Source organism: Hylobates moloch, unplaced genomic scaffold, assembly GCF_009828535.3.
Source record: "Hylobates moloch isolate HMO894 unplaced genomic scaffold, HMol_V3 SCAFFOLD_2, whole genome shotgun sequence".
Taxonomy (NCBI): Eukaryota; Metazoa; Chordata; class Mammalia; order Primates; family Hylobatidae; genus Hylobates; species Hylobates moloch.
Window position 1 is genome coordinate 29490754 of NW_026652277.1, and position 13886 is coordinate 29504639.

Here is a 13886-nt window from a genome sequence, read left to right on the forward strand (position 1 = left end):
TCCCACAGTGCAGTGGCAGGCTGAAGGGCTCCTCAAGTGCCGCCAAAGTGGGAGCCCAGGCAGAGGAGGTGCTGAGAGCAAGCAAGGGCCGTGAGGACTGCCAGCACACTGTCACCTCTCATTAGGACATGGAGTCATTTCCCTGGTTTTCCTAAAGCTTTTGTCAAAAATCACCCAAGTTGTAGATAATTTTCTAGTGGGAATGTAGTAACATAAGATGCTTAAATAGTATGTTTTAGAGGGAGAATGGAAAATGTCAAGTATCACCATACTCGAAGAATGAGAAAAATCTTTACCATCTACCTATTTTAACTTGGTGTATTTAATTTTATAATTTGTACTACTTAGAGATGTAAGTTAAATATTTCACTTCACCTGCTGACAATTACCATTTAAATCTGCAATTTAAATGGTAGCAATGGATTAACTGTAGATCAGATCATATGTTTAAATCATTTTTCATTTGCACATACTTTCACTTCATGCTCTGCATCTTAAACATGCCATTGGGAGATTATACTTTTATTTTTACAAAAGCTAATTATTTTCTATGTATAAGAACCAGTACCTAAGATAAAGTGCTATTTCAAATAAGAAGTAGGAAAATTTTCTTTTCTAAATGAGTATTCTTTAAATGTTTTCATTATCTATGGCCATAATACCCTGAATGCACCCTATGTCTTCTAAGTATTTTTAAAAGTTAAGATTGATTTTTGATTCTTCCCTATTGATAAATGTGATTTTCTTTCACAGAAGTTAAAAATAGGGAAGAAAAGGTAAAAGAAAGAGCCAATTTAAATTAAAAGCAGTACAAATGTCTAAGACTGTGTTCTACAGTGGGGTAGCCACTAACCATATGTGGCAATTAAGCACTTGAAATGGGACCAGTCTGAATCGACATAAGTATATAAAAAACAATGTAAAATTGTTCATTTTTTTATATTGATTACCTAAAGAAACATGTTGGATAGATTACCTAAAGAAACATGTTGGATAGGTTACCTGAAGAAACATTTTGGAAGAAATATTTTTGATATATTAGGTTGAATAAATATGTTATCAAAGTTAATTCTGCCTTTTTATGTTTAATGTGCCTACTAGGAAATTTTAAATTGCATATGTGTCTGACATTATGTTTCTGTTGGATAGCACTGACCTAAAATAGTAATGGCAACATTTGCACTAATCTGAAATTTAAAACTAGTCAGGAGTTAAACATCCAGAAAATATTTAAATAAGATACTATTTTCAAGCCCCTTACATACTATTAGAATTTGCTTTTACTCTGTAAGTGCTGATCTGATTATGAAGATTAAATAATTCTAAGGGAAAATGTTTATCTTGGTTATGTGTGGTTTACTTGTTTTCAACAAACTTTTTGGTACTCAGATATTTAATGCTACAGATATTTTGGTAGAAAGGACACCTCAATAAAAATACTTCTACCTTTATAATTTTACATGGTTGAACAATTTAATGGAGTGCAATATTTCCTCTGGAATAAATCAAGGTCATAGTTGATCATTCCATACTTGTGTAACATTTGTGAAAAGTAATAATATTGTAAAGGCGCTGCATGAAACAACCCTAATCCAAACCTAGATTCCAAATCAGAACTTATTACAAAGTACACTAATGTAGAGCCAGATGGATAGTTTATGAGAAGAAAAAAAAACTTTATTAGAATTAATACATTTCTGTACTTAACTGACTGAAAACAAAAATCTACTAAATGTGTATTTTTCAAGGTTTGATTACCGCTTTTTTAGTCTTTCCTCCAAGTGGTGCATACTAATTTGCTATTGACATTATTGTAGCTTTATTAACAGATGATATAGCTACTTGGTGGGGTCATGCTGAGGGTTTTTTTTATTTGTTTGATATGTTTTGGGTAATATTTCTAGTATTTTTAAATAATGAGGTGCTTTGTTGCGATAGCTTGAACAATTGATCTCAGTCCTTTCTGTTGGGTGATTCTGAAGCAGTGAACCAATGCCCTTTTTTTTGTTTGTTTGTTTGTTTTGCTTTGCTTTGCTTTATTAACTATTGGTTTGCTCTGTTACCTGTTCACATGCTCTTACAGATGCAACTAATTCATGAAATTTCGAACTTAAAGAATTTAGTTAAGCATGCAGAAGTATATAATCAAGATCTTGAGGTGAGCATTCATGTTGGTATTTCTATTGATAAGCAATTAGAACTATAAAACATGCAACATATGTAACTGAACATGATGTCAGAAATAAGGGAATTATGTTTTTAAAATATTAGTGACTTTGAATTTTACTATGAATTTAAACTAATATATATAAGTTCTGTTTTAATCCCTTAGACTTCAAATCAGATTCTAAATTGTTACTCTCTCCTTTGATTCTTTTAGAATGAACTCAGTTCAAAAGTAGAGCTGCTTAGAGAAAAGGAAGACCAGATTAAGAAGCTACAGGAATACATAGACTCGCAAAAGCTAGAAAATGTAAAAATGGATTTGTCATACTCATTGGTAAAAATCAGACTTATTTTGTTGTGTAATCACATAGATACATATAGCATACCATCATCTTAGCAAATGCTTATACTGGACCTACTTTGTGCTGGGTATTGTTGTAATAAATTTATATATATTTCATTAAATCTGTCAATAACCCTATGAGATAGGGACTGTTAGTATATTTGCCATTTTAGAGATAAAGTCACATTTGTAGAAAGTTGATCATATCATCCTTTGAGTAAATATAAGGAAGTTAAGGACAGGCTCCCATTAAAAATCAGTAAGTTTTAGGCCAGGCACAGTGGCTCATCCATGTGATGCCAGTACTTTGGGAGGCCAAAGTGGGAGGATCACTTGAGCCCAGGAGTTCAAGACCAGCCTGGGCAACATAGTGAGATCTGGTCTCTACAAAATATACAAAAATAAGCCTGGCATGTACTGCCAGCTACTTGGGTAACTGAGGTGGCAGGATTACTTGAGCCTGGGAGGTTGAGGCTGCAATAAGCCGAGATCACACCATTGCACTCCAGCCTGGGCAACAGAGCAAGACTCTGTCTCCAAAAAAAAAAGAAAAAAATTCAGTAAAATTTTAAAATTCTGAATTTTTTTCAGTAGTTTTATACAAATGCATGCAGTAGTATATAGTCAAGATCTTAAATATCTAAACTGGGATTTTTTTCATAATTTTATAGCTCTAGATGATTTTAGTTGATATAAGATCTTGGCATTAAATAACACTGAATCTGATGATGATGTCATTTAATCTCTTCAGTTTGCTTTCAATATACCTGATTACTTGTATATATGTTTGGTTCCAGTTTTTAATACTTTTTTTTTTTTATGGTAACAGTTTCTAGCTGGAACTTTTAAAAGACTAGTTTCTGTTCTTCTGTTTTCAGTTGAGTTTTTTAGTTTTTGTTACCTTCTATTCTTTTGTTGCCTTTTATTTGTGACAAATGATTCTTTTCAAAGGGGTTCATACCATTTCGTATCATCCTATTCTGAGGCCCTGGATAGGAAGGCACTTTTATATATTCTGGAGTGTCTGTTCATAGCGTGGCAAGCAGAACTGCCCACTTTTTAAAAATTACTATTTCTTTTTCCTTGTTCATTCGTGTATTAATTTATTAATTTTTTTCCAAGGACATATCATTGATTTCATATAAGCTAAAGTCATATTAAAATGCCACTTCTCTTTAGAAATGAGGTTGTAGTTTTTTTCATGTATTTTTCATTTGCATTTTCTCATCTGTAAATTTCTTGTTCATATCTTTTCTCTATTTTTCTATTAGATCATTTGTCTTTTTCCTTTTCAATTTGTGGGTTAATATCTTTAATTTAACTGTTAACTACTTACCTATCATGTGTTGAAGAGAATAACTCAAAATAAAAATACATAGAAAACTTCATCAGCCTCGCCAAACAACAGTTGTGTTAACCTTTAAACAAAACAGGTCTAAATTATGATACATTGCTTATATAATTTGATATATTGCTTATGTAATTTGAAAAATATGACCAGAATTTTTTAAAATTATTTTTATTAGGAAAACATGATTTCTTTTTATATGTTTGGTAACTAACATATTTGTACACTTTTTGGTTAGCTAGAGTTAACATTTACATACATGTTCTCTTAAGAATTTTCCAACTCTGTGAAAATTAGATTTCACTGAACCCCTTTTGTCATCTGTCTAGGAAAGCATTGAAGACCCAAAACAAATGAAACAGACTCTGTTTGATGCTGAAACTGTAGCCCTTGATGCCAAGAGAGAATCAGCCTTTCTTAGAAGTGAAAATCTGGAGCTGAAGGAGAAAATGGTAAGTATTTTTTGTAATATTTATAATAAAGTAGTTGTAATGATCAGTGCATTTTTGTGCATTTGCAATGTTTTTCTCAATAGAAAGAACTTGCAAGTACATACAAGCAAATGGAAAATGATATTCAGTTATATCAAAGCCAGTTGGAGGCAAAAAAGAAAATGCAAGTTGATCTGGAGAAAGAATTACAATCTGCTTTTAATGAGATAACAAAACTCACCTCCCTTATAGATGGCAAAGTTCCAAAAGGTATTTTGTAATTTTAAACATCTTTTTTCAAATCTAACTTCTAGAAATGTACCTAAACAATTTGACAAGCATGTTTTGATGATTAAAAATTCATTATACTCTTTTTAAAAACTCAATATTATGCTTTAGTTTCATTTGGTGTTAATATTTATAAAGATTTCCATGAGTTTCAAATCATAAGGGATTATTTTTCAAATAAACTTTACCTTATCCTGAAAAAGGTAATTCAAGGACTATTAAAAATTAAATTACCTGTTTGCCAACATTGGATCTTTATTCAATTTAACAAAACTTTCTAGATTTGCTCTATAATTTGGAATTGGAAGGAAAGATTACTGATCTTCAGAAAGAACTAAATAAAGAAGTTGAAGAAAATGAAGCTTTGCGCGAAGAAATCATTTTGCTTTCAGAATTGAAATCTTTACCTTCTGAAGTAGAAAGGCTGAGGAAAGAGGTAAACACATTTATAAGCACTTATCCCTTATTTTGAAATAAAAACCTTTGCGATAATAGTGCCTTAAATATTTTGGTATAGTTTATTTTAAACTAGCAGGCAAGAGAGATACTGTAAATGTTTTGACTAGTTAGAAATAGAAATGACTATAGTTCATCTTCTAATTTGTTCTTATGCTACTAGATTAAAAAATATATTTTTTTCAAGGTGTATTTAACAGTATACTTAATAATATAATCCATGTAGCAGCCATTTCTGTAGTCCTCAAATGTTGCATTTATACAATATTACGGCCCACCCTTAGTCTTTACCATTTTTTTGGTAGTAGTAGTATCATTATTTTGAATAAAAGACAGTAATGAGGGAAAAGAGGTTGCACTGATAAAGTTTTAGAGGTTAATGCAAACCTTGCAGGCTGGGAATGTTTCTGTAAATCCATGGCCTCCCAGTTTTTCTTTCTACTTGTCTAAAAGAAAAATGGCAAAAATTTGAGTACTTACTATATGGCAGACATCATGCTAAAGAACTTCAAAAACATTATTTCATTTACTCATCTTATAAACTCTTCAAAAGTAGGTAGTTTTTTAGTCCCAATAACCCATTATCAAACTAATAGTTGAGCCACATAAATCTGCCTCCTAAACCCATGATTGTAGCTACACGCTGTATTGCTCCTCTTTACTTTGTCCCTCCTTCATCTCTTCTTCTTTTCTCATCTCCCTCTGCCCTTATCTTTCCAGTGATTAAACTGTTAATATACAAAATATGGGTTATTTAAATTATGTAATTATTTAAATATTACTTAAGTAATACTTTTTATTTTTTTCATGGACCATACCTGATACTTAAGATACTTCTTAAATAACAATTTTAAATGATTAAACATTACTTAAATTATTCATTGATTAAGTTTTTGGAAACCTGAGAGGCATTCAAAGCCTTTAGGGAAAAAAATATCAAATTCTGAGAAATGCCTGCCACATGATAAAGTTAGAAAACACTTTAGAATGATAGGTAAGGAAATAAAGACAATCTGATTATATGCCTTTACTGACTGTTCTCCATGCAGGCCTTACTTTCTAGAATACAAAGAGATTAGAAAATAAAACATCAAAGGTAGAGTTAAACAAGCTGAGTTAGAGAAAAGTGACAATAAGAGTACTACTGTATTGCCTTTCCACAGTCAAATTTTTGCTCAATGTAAATAACTTCCCTTTTTGCAGAGAAAGCCTTTTTTCCTAAAAATTGCTTCAGTGAATCATAAGTTGCTAACATCCCTAAATTTTATTTCTTTTCCATAGATACATGACAAATCTGAAGAGCTCCATATAATAACATCAGAAAAAGATAAATTGTTTTCTGAAGTAGTTCATAAGGAGAGTAGAGTTCAAGGTTTACTTGAAGAAATTGGGAAAACAAAAGATGACCTAGCAACTACCCAGTCGAATTATAAAAGCACTGATCAAGAATTCCAAAATTTCAAAACCCTTCATATGGACTTTGAGCAAAAGTATAAGATGGTCCTTGAGGAGAATGAGAGAATGAATCAGGAAATAGTTAATCTCTCTAAAGAAGCCCAAAAATTTGATTCAAGTTTGTGTGCTTTGAAGACCGAGGTTGGTACAAGATGCTATTTTGAGAAATGCTCCTTAGTCTTCTGGGGTTTTGGTTTCTGTATATATGTGTGCCTCAGACTGCTCTGCTTTTACTGTGTGACATTTACTTTTTCTTTTTTAAAGCTTTCTTACAAGACCCAAGAACTTCAGGAGAAAACACGTGAGGTTCAAGAAAGACTAAATGAGATGGAACAGCTGAAGGAACAATTAGAAAATAGAGATTCTACGCTGCAAACTGTAGAAAGGGAGAAAACACTGATTACTGAGAAACTGCAGCAAACTTTAGAAGAAGTAAAAACTTTAACTCAAGAAAAAGATGACCTAAAACAACTCCAAGAAAGCTTGCAAATTGAGAGGGACCAACTCAAAAGTGATATTCATGATACTGTAAACATGGTAAGGTTTTGATTGATTAAACTTTGAAAAATTGGAGACTCTTAAAAACATTGCAAAAGCCATCATTTATTATTTATGATTACGTTATGCAGTAGCTACAAAATAATTTTGTTTCATATTCTAATGGAAATTGTTTTTATATTTCTCTAACAAAGAACATAGATACTCAAGAACAATTACGAAATGCTCTTGAGTCTCTGAAACAACATCAAGACACAATTAATACACTAAAATTGAAAATTTCCGAGGAAGTTTCCAGGAATTTGCATATGGAGGAAAATACAGGAGAAACTAAAGATGAATTTCAGCAAAAGGTAAAGGGTGTTTATTTTCAAAGTTTTCATATACTTGTATATATACTCTTTAACCTCAAATACTTAAACACATAATATTCTCAATTTTATTTGTTACTCACAATGGTAATAACTAACAATAATTTTACAAGCTTATCCCTAATGCTTTTGAAATAACTTATGATAGAATATAAGTTTATAATCAATTAGAAAGGGAAAGGGCCCAAAAATGTATTGGTCCAAATTTTGCATAGCTGATATTTATTTTATGTCAGATTTTCTATACTGAACTTGCTTAGAGTTTAAAGTTCAGTTCATTGCAGGGGGGATTGCCTTATAATGTTATACCAGGGTTTCATTTATTAACAGTATTCTTTTCTACTTTACTAAAACACCTCTAAGATATATTGGTAACAGTAATTTTTTAATAATATGTCTCATTTTTATTATAGTTCATATTATTTTATCCAGAGTATTTACTGCTAGAATTTTAAGTTATTCTTCAATAGGAGACTGGTGAAATAATCTTTTGTAAATATATAGCTTGGAATAGTATATAGTAGTATATATTTTTTATATTGGTAGTAAAATACACATAACAAAATTTACCACCTTAACCATTTTAAGTATAGATTTCACTAGTGTAAAATTCATTCACGTTGTGATACAACCAATTTCCAGAATTCTTTTCATCTTGCAAAACCAAAACTATACCCATTGAGCAACAGCTCCCCAGTTTTCCTTCCCCACAGACCCTGGCTACCACCATTTTACTTTTCTGTCTTTATGAATTTGACTACTCTGAGTACCTCATATAAGTGGAATCATGCAGTATTTATCTTTTTGTGACTGACCTATCTCATTTTGCATAATGTCTTCATCCATGTTGTAGCATGTGTTAGAATTTTCTTCCTTTTTATGAGTAAATTTCCATTATATGTATATGCCACATTTTGCTTATCTATGCATCCCTCATGGACACTTGGGTTGCTTCTACCCATTATTGGCTGTTGTGAATAATACTCCTGTGAATGTGGGTGAACAAATATCTCTTCAAAACCCTGCTTTCAATTATTTTGGATATATATATATATATCCAGAATTGGAATTGCTAGGTTATATGGTAATTCTATTTTTAATTTTTTGAGAAAGCACCATAATGTTTTCCATAAGAGCTGCACCATTTTACTTCCCACCAACAGGACATAAGTGTTCTGGTTTATATGCACCTTTGCCAACACACTGTTTTCTGTTTTGTTTTGTTTTGTTTTTTGATAGTAGCCATCCTAATGGACGTGAGGCAGTATCTCATCGTGGTTTTGAGTTGCATTTTCCTAATGATTAGTGATGTTGAACGTCTTCGTGTGCTTTTTGGCCATTTGTTTATCTTCCTTGCAGAAATGTCTATTTAAGTCTTTTTCCCATTTTTATATTGGGTTGTTTGATTTTTGTTGTTGAGTTGTAGGAGTTCTTTATACTTCTGAATATTACCCCTTTATCAGTTATATGCAATATTGCAAAAATTTGCTCCCATTCCATCGGTTGTCTTTTTACTCTGTTGATTCTATCCTTTGATACACAGAAGTTTTTAATTTCAATGTAGTCAAGTTTATTTTTACTCTTGTTGCCTGTGTTTTGGTGTCATATCCAAGAAATCATTGCCAAGACCCTTCTCATGAATCTGTTCCTCTATATTTTCTTCTAAGAGTTTTGTAATTTTTGCTCTTATGTTTAGGCCTGTAATCCATTTTGCATTTATTTGTATATATAGTGTAAGGTCAGGGTACAACTTCGTTCTTTTGTGTATGGCTATTGTTTTCCCAACACCATTTTTTGAAAAGATCATCCTGTCCCCATTAAGTAGTCTCAGCATCCTTGTTGAAGATACCATGACCATATACACAAGCATTAATTTCTGGTCTTTCTATTCTGTACCAATGGTTTATATGTCTGTCTTTATGCTAGCACCACGTTGTTTTGATTACTGTAGCTTTATAAGTTTTGAAATCAGGAAGTATAAGACCTCCAACTTCGTTCTTCTTTTTCAAGATTCTTTTCCATATTTGGGATCCTTTAAGATTCTATATTAATCTTAGGATAGATTTTTCTAATTCTGCAAAAGACACCATTGGGATTTTAATAGGGATTACATTAAATCCGTAGATTGTTCGGTAGTATTGATGTCTTAAAAATATTGTCTTCTAATCCATGAACATGGGATGTCTTTCCATTTGTGTCTTCTTTAATTTCTTCTCAGCAACATTTACAGTTTTCAGCAGATAAGTCTTTCACCTCCTTGGTTAAGTTTATTCTTAGTATTTTGTTATTTTTTGATGCTATTATACATAAAATTGTCTTAATTTCTTCTTTGGATCGTTCATTGTTAATGTACAGAAATGCAACTGATGTTTGTACAGTCATGCATTTTTAACAGAATACATTATTAAATAAAAGCAAATACATATTTCAAAGTAATTCAGTAAGATTCAATTGATATAAATAAATATCTGTACATTTATATGTTACTTCTATAAAATGAGCTGCATTTTCCCCCATTTACTCCAGGGCAAAATACTGCCTTGGAAAATGGAACTTTTTTTTTATTTCCATCTCTTTATAAGGCTTTAGTTCTTCTCTCTCACTTTTTCTGTATCTTATGTTCTCAGCTTATTTGTAATTTGGAATAACCATAGGCCAAAGGCATTTGACCTCAATTTGAAATTTACCCCCAGCACAATGGCTTATGCCTGTAATCCTAGCACTTTCAGAGGCCAAGGTGGGCACATTGCTTGAGTCCAGGAGTTCAAGACCAGCCTGGGCAACATGGTGAAACCCCGTCTCTACAAAAAAATACAAAAATTAGCCAGGCACGGTAGCAACGCACCTGTAGTCTCAGCCACTCGGGAGGCTGAGGCAGGAGGATCACCTGAGCCTGGGAAGATTGAGGCTGCAGTGAGCCCATATCATGCCACAGCACTCCAGCCTGGGCGACAGAGTGAGACCCTGTCTAAAAAAAAAGAAACAAAGAAATAATACCTTCCACTTTTATGATGGGAAAGTTTTTTTAGTAGACTTTTGACAATAATATATGGCAATCAATAACTGTTTTAAACAAATCCAAAATGCAGTTATAGAGACAATAGAAGATGAAGGGAAGAGTGGAGTTATACTCACTGGGAACAGCTAAGATCCTATGTTACCAAGTTTATGCTGGAGTCATTTATCCATGTTAATAAAAGGATGTAGCTGGGGCTTTTCTGAGGCCATTCTGTTCATCAGGGATCCTAAAGTCTGGGATAGAAGGCTGAGATCAATTTGGTCTTGTATCATGCTCATGCTGGAATCTGCCATGGGAGTAAAAGAGTGGAAATGGGGATTTCCAGGTGCTCCCCTGTTCATCTGGGCACCAGAGAGCTGCACTAGCAGGTCTATCATGAATCTCCTTGGAATGCTTATTTTCAATCCTACTTGATGTGTCTGTTTCTGGAAATGCAGTATCTTTAATGCATCTCAACAAAAATATTTTATGATTAGTAAGCTTATTCTTATATAAAGGACAATTTTTTTCCTTTTTCACATGTTCTAATAATTTTTTATTTAATAATTAGATCTATTAGATTTTATTCATAACTGTGGTAGTTGAAGTACCTTCTAGGCTGAGTTCAGATTTGAAATAAACCTTGGCTATCATTACAGAAAATTTTGTCTCAATCTGCTTTGTATTTGAAAGACGTGAGATTCTGAATTATAATATCAAACAGACTAGTCCCAAAAGACTATGTGTTCCCTACCTTAATTTCTCATGTAGTTAGCTCTGTGTTCCCCATTATCTGCTAGAAGCTCATGCATATTGCCAACAATAAGGGAGCTGCTAAATAAAGTACAGTTTATATCTACTCTAGAGAATCAAGCAGCTACTAAAAATTATTTGTAGGTTACATAACAGCATGTGAAAATACATATGATCTAAGTGGAAAAGATAAAAACTATAAAGAATCACATATATAAATTCATTATAATAGCTATGTTTAAAAAAAAAAAAAAAACTTTTAATGGAAAAAACTCCAGAAGTAAATTTACCAGAATTCTAATAGTTTGTTGTGTGAAGTTGGTCACAGTGGATGATTTTTATCCTTTATTTTTCTGTTGTTTTCTAATGTGATTATAGATTATTATAAAAACTTTTAAATACCTGTGTAGGCACAGGTGAACTGAACTAGTGTAATGTTATATAATAATACCCTAAATTTGTACCAGCAATAGTAATTTCAGTCTCTGTCTCCCTTTACCAATGAGTTCATGTATTGGCTTACATTTGGTCGTGACTTATTTATGGATGAATGAATTTATATAACATTTTTCTTAAGCAGTATATAAAATATACATATATTAAGAAAAGATGAATTTCACCCTTATGAAATAGATCTCTATAAAAATTATTTAGCCCTCTACATATAATAAAACTCCAGCCTTTTGTAAGTAGGACTGCCTCTGAAAATGAAGATTTGCAGGGAGTGGGAGACAGGGAATGATACGCAGCTTTTAGGAAGAAATAGATAAAGTGATAGAGTTCAAGATTGCTTACTGCTTTAGAAGTAAATAAACAGCCGGGCGCGGTGGCTCACACTTGTAATCCCAGCACTTTGGGAGGCCGAGGCGGGCGGATCACGAGGTCAGGAGATCGAGACCACGGTGAAACCCCGTCTCTACTAAAAATATAAAAAAATTAGCCGGGCGTGGTGGCGGGCGCCTGTAGTCCCAGCTACTCGGAGAGGCTGAGGCAGGAGAATGGCGTGAACCCGGGAGGCGGAGCTTGCAGTGAGCCGAGACTGCGCCACTGCACTCCAGCCTGGGTGACAGAGCGAGACTCCGTCTCAAAAAAAAAAAAAAAAAAAAAAAAGAAGTAAATAAACAAACTACTACTAGAATGAAACTTAGAAAATATTTATGGAAGATATGTACAAACTAAAGGCAGATATCCTTTAATTAATGTATTAATGTCATTGAAATAAGTAAACATGCAGAATCATGTTAACCTATCATACGTGAAGACAATTATTAGTATTTATAGTTGTCCATATTGTTCTGATTAGTGAACAGACATAAGAGCACAAACTTTGGAGCCAGACCACTTGGATTCAAAACCTGGCTAAACCTCTGAGTGACCTTGGGCAAGTGACTTTACCTCTCTCCAGTTCAGTTTCCTCATCTATCAAATGAGGATTATGGTAATACCTACCTCATAAAGTTACCGTCAAGATTAAATGTGTTAAGATATGAGAATAGTACCTGGCACATAATAGATGTGTTGGCTATTTTTATTCTTTTTTAAAGTTGTTGTTAACTACTTAAGAAATTCTTCTGTAATGTGTTTATGTTTTAGATGGTTGGCATAGATAAAAAACAGGATTTGGAAGCTAAAAATAACCAAACACTAACTGCAGATGTTAAGGATAATGGGATAATTGAGCAACAAAGGAAGATATTTTCTTTAATACAGGAGAAAAATGAACTCCAACAAATGTTAGAGAGTGTTATAGCAGAAAAGGAACAATTGAAGACTGACCTAAAGGAAAATATTGAAATGGTAGGGTTTAGCACTGTATACTTGGCATTACCTTTGTGTCTTCATTTGTTTCAGATTTTTATCAACTTTATTGAGGTATAATTTATATGCAATAAATGTATTTGGTGGAAGTGTATGGTCTGACGACTTTTAACAGATGTCTCTACCCATTTCCTTTTCACCCCAGTCAAGATAGAAGACGTTTCCATCACCCCCAGAAAGTTTCCTCACACCCCTATCACAGACCTTCATCACCTCCTCCCCACCAGATTATCAGTCCTGATATGTTCACCTTAAATCATTTGTCTCTTCTAGAGTTTTATACAAATAGAATCATACAGTATATAGTCTCTTATGTTTGACTTTCTACACTCCCTTTTACTGCCAAGCAATAGTTCATTGTGTTAATATGCCATAATTTTTTTATTCTTTTTCCTATTGATGGAAATTTGGGTTCCATTCAGTATTTGGCTATTTTGAATAAAACTGCTATAAACATTCTTGTACAACTCTTTTTATTTGCATATCTTTACTTAAGGTAAATATCTAATTGGAATTGTTGTGTCATAGGGAAGAATATGTTTAACCTGATGAGAATTTGCTAGACTGATTTCCAAAGTAATTATATCATTTTACATTCCCATTAGCAAATTAAGAGAATTCTGGTGGCTCAAACATCCTTCTTCACCAGCACTTCATATTTATTGGTGCTTTTAATTTTAGCTATTCTAATGGGTGTGTAGATTGTTGTTTTAATTTGCCTTTCCCTGATGACTAAAGATGTTGAACATTTTTTCTTGTGCTTATAGACCATTGTATATCTTCTTCTGTAATTTATCTGTTCTCAAAGAGGTGTGTTGTAGATTTTCAGTGTATAGGTCTTTTAATATTTTATTAAATTTGTTCCTAAATGTTTCTCTCTCTTTTTTTGCTGTCATAATTTTTAAATTTTATTTTTAATTGTTGTTGATGTCTGCCAATATTTTCACACTTAGGTTTTCTA

The 13886-nt window shown here is 32.5% G+C and overlaps 1 protein-coding gene across 5 annotated transcripts in view; it reads left to right on the plus strand.

The window, feature by feature from the left end:
• Positions 1 to 13886, plus strand: part of CENPE (centromere protein E) — a 92590-nt gene that overhangs the window by 34435 nt on the left and 44269 nt on the right. For 2 of the 5 annotated variants that reach the window (XM_032175131.2, XM_032175208.2), the window contains exons 17-25: positions 2084 to 2158; positions 2381 to 2500; positions 4187 to 4309; positions 4393 to 4558; positions 4858 to 5012; positions 6314 to 6628; positions 6752 to 7024; positions 7180 to 7338; positions 12701 to 12904. In XM_032175131.2, coding sequence (XP_032031022.1) covers positions 2084 to 2158; positions 2381 to 2500; positions 4187 to 4309; positions 4393 to 4558; positions 4858 to 5012; positions 6314 to 6628; positions 6752 to 7024; positions 7180 to 7338; positions 12701 to 12904 — 1590 coding nt within the window. The remainder of the gene's footprint in view (positions 1 to 2083; positions 2159 to 2380; positions 2501 to 4186; positions 4310 to 4392; positions 4559 to 4857; positions 5013 to 6313; positions 6629 to 6751; positions 7025 to 7179; positions 7339 to 12700; positions 12905 to 13886) is intronic. The other 3 variants (XM_032175289.2, XM_032175441.2, XM_032175359.2) reach the window with 3 other exon arrangements.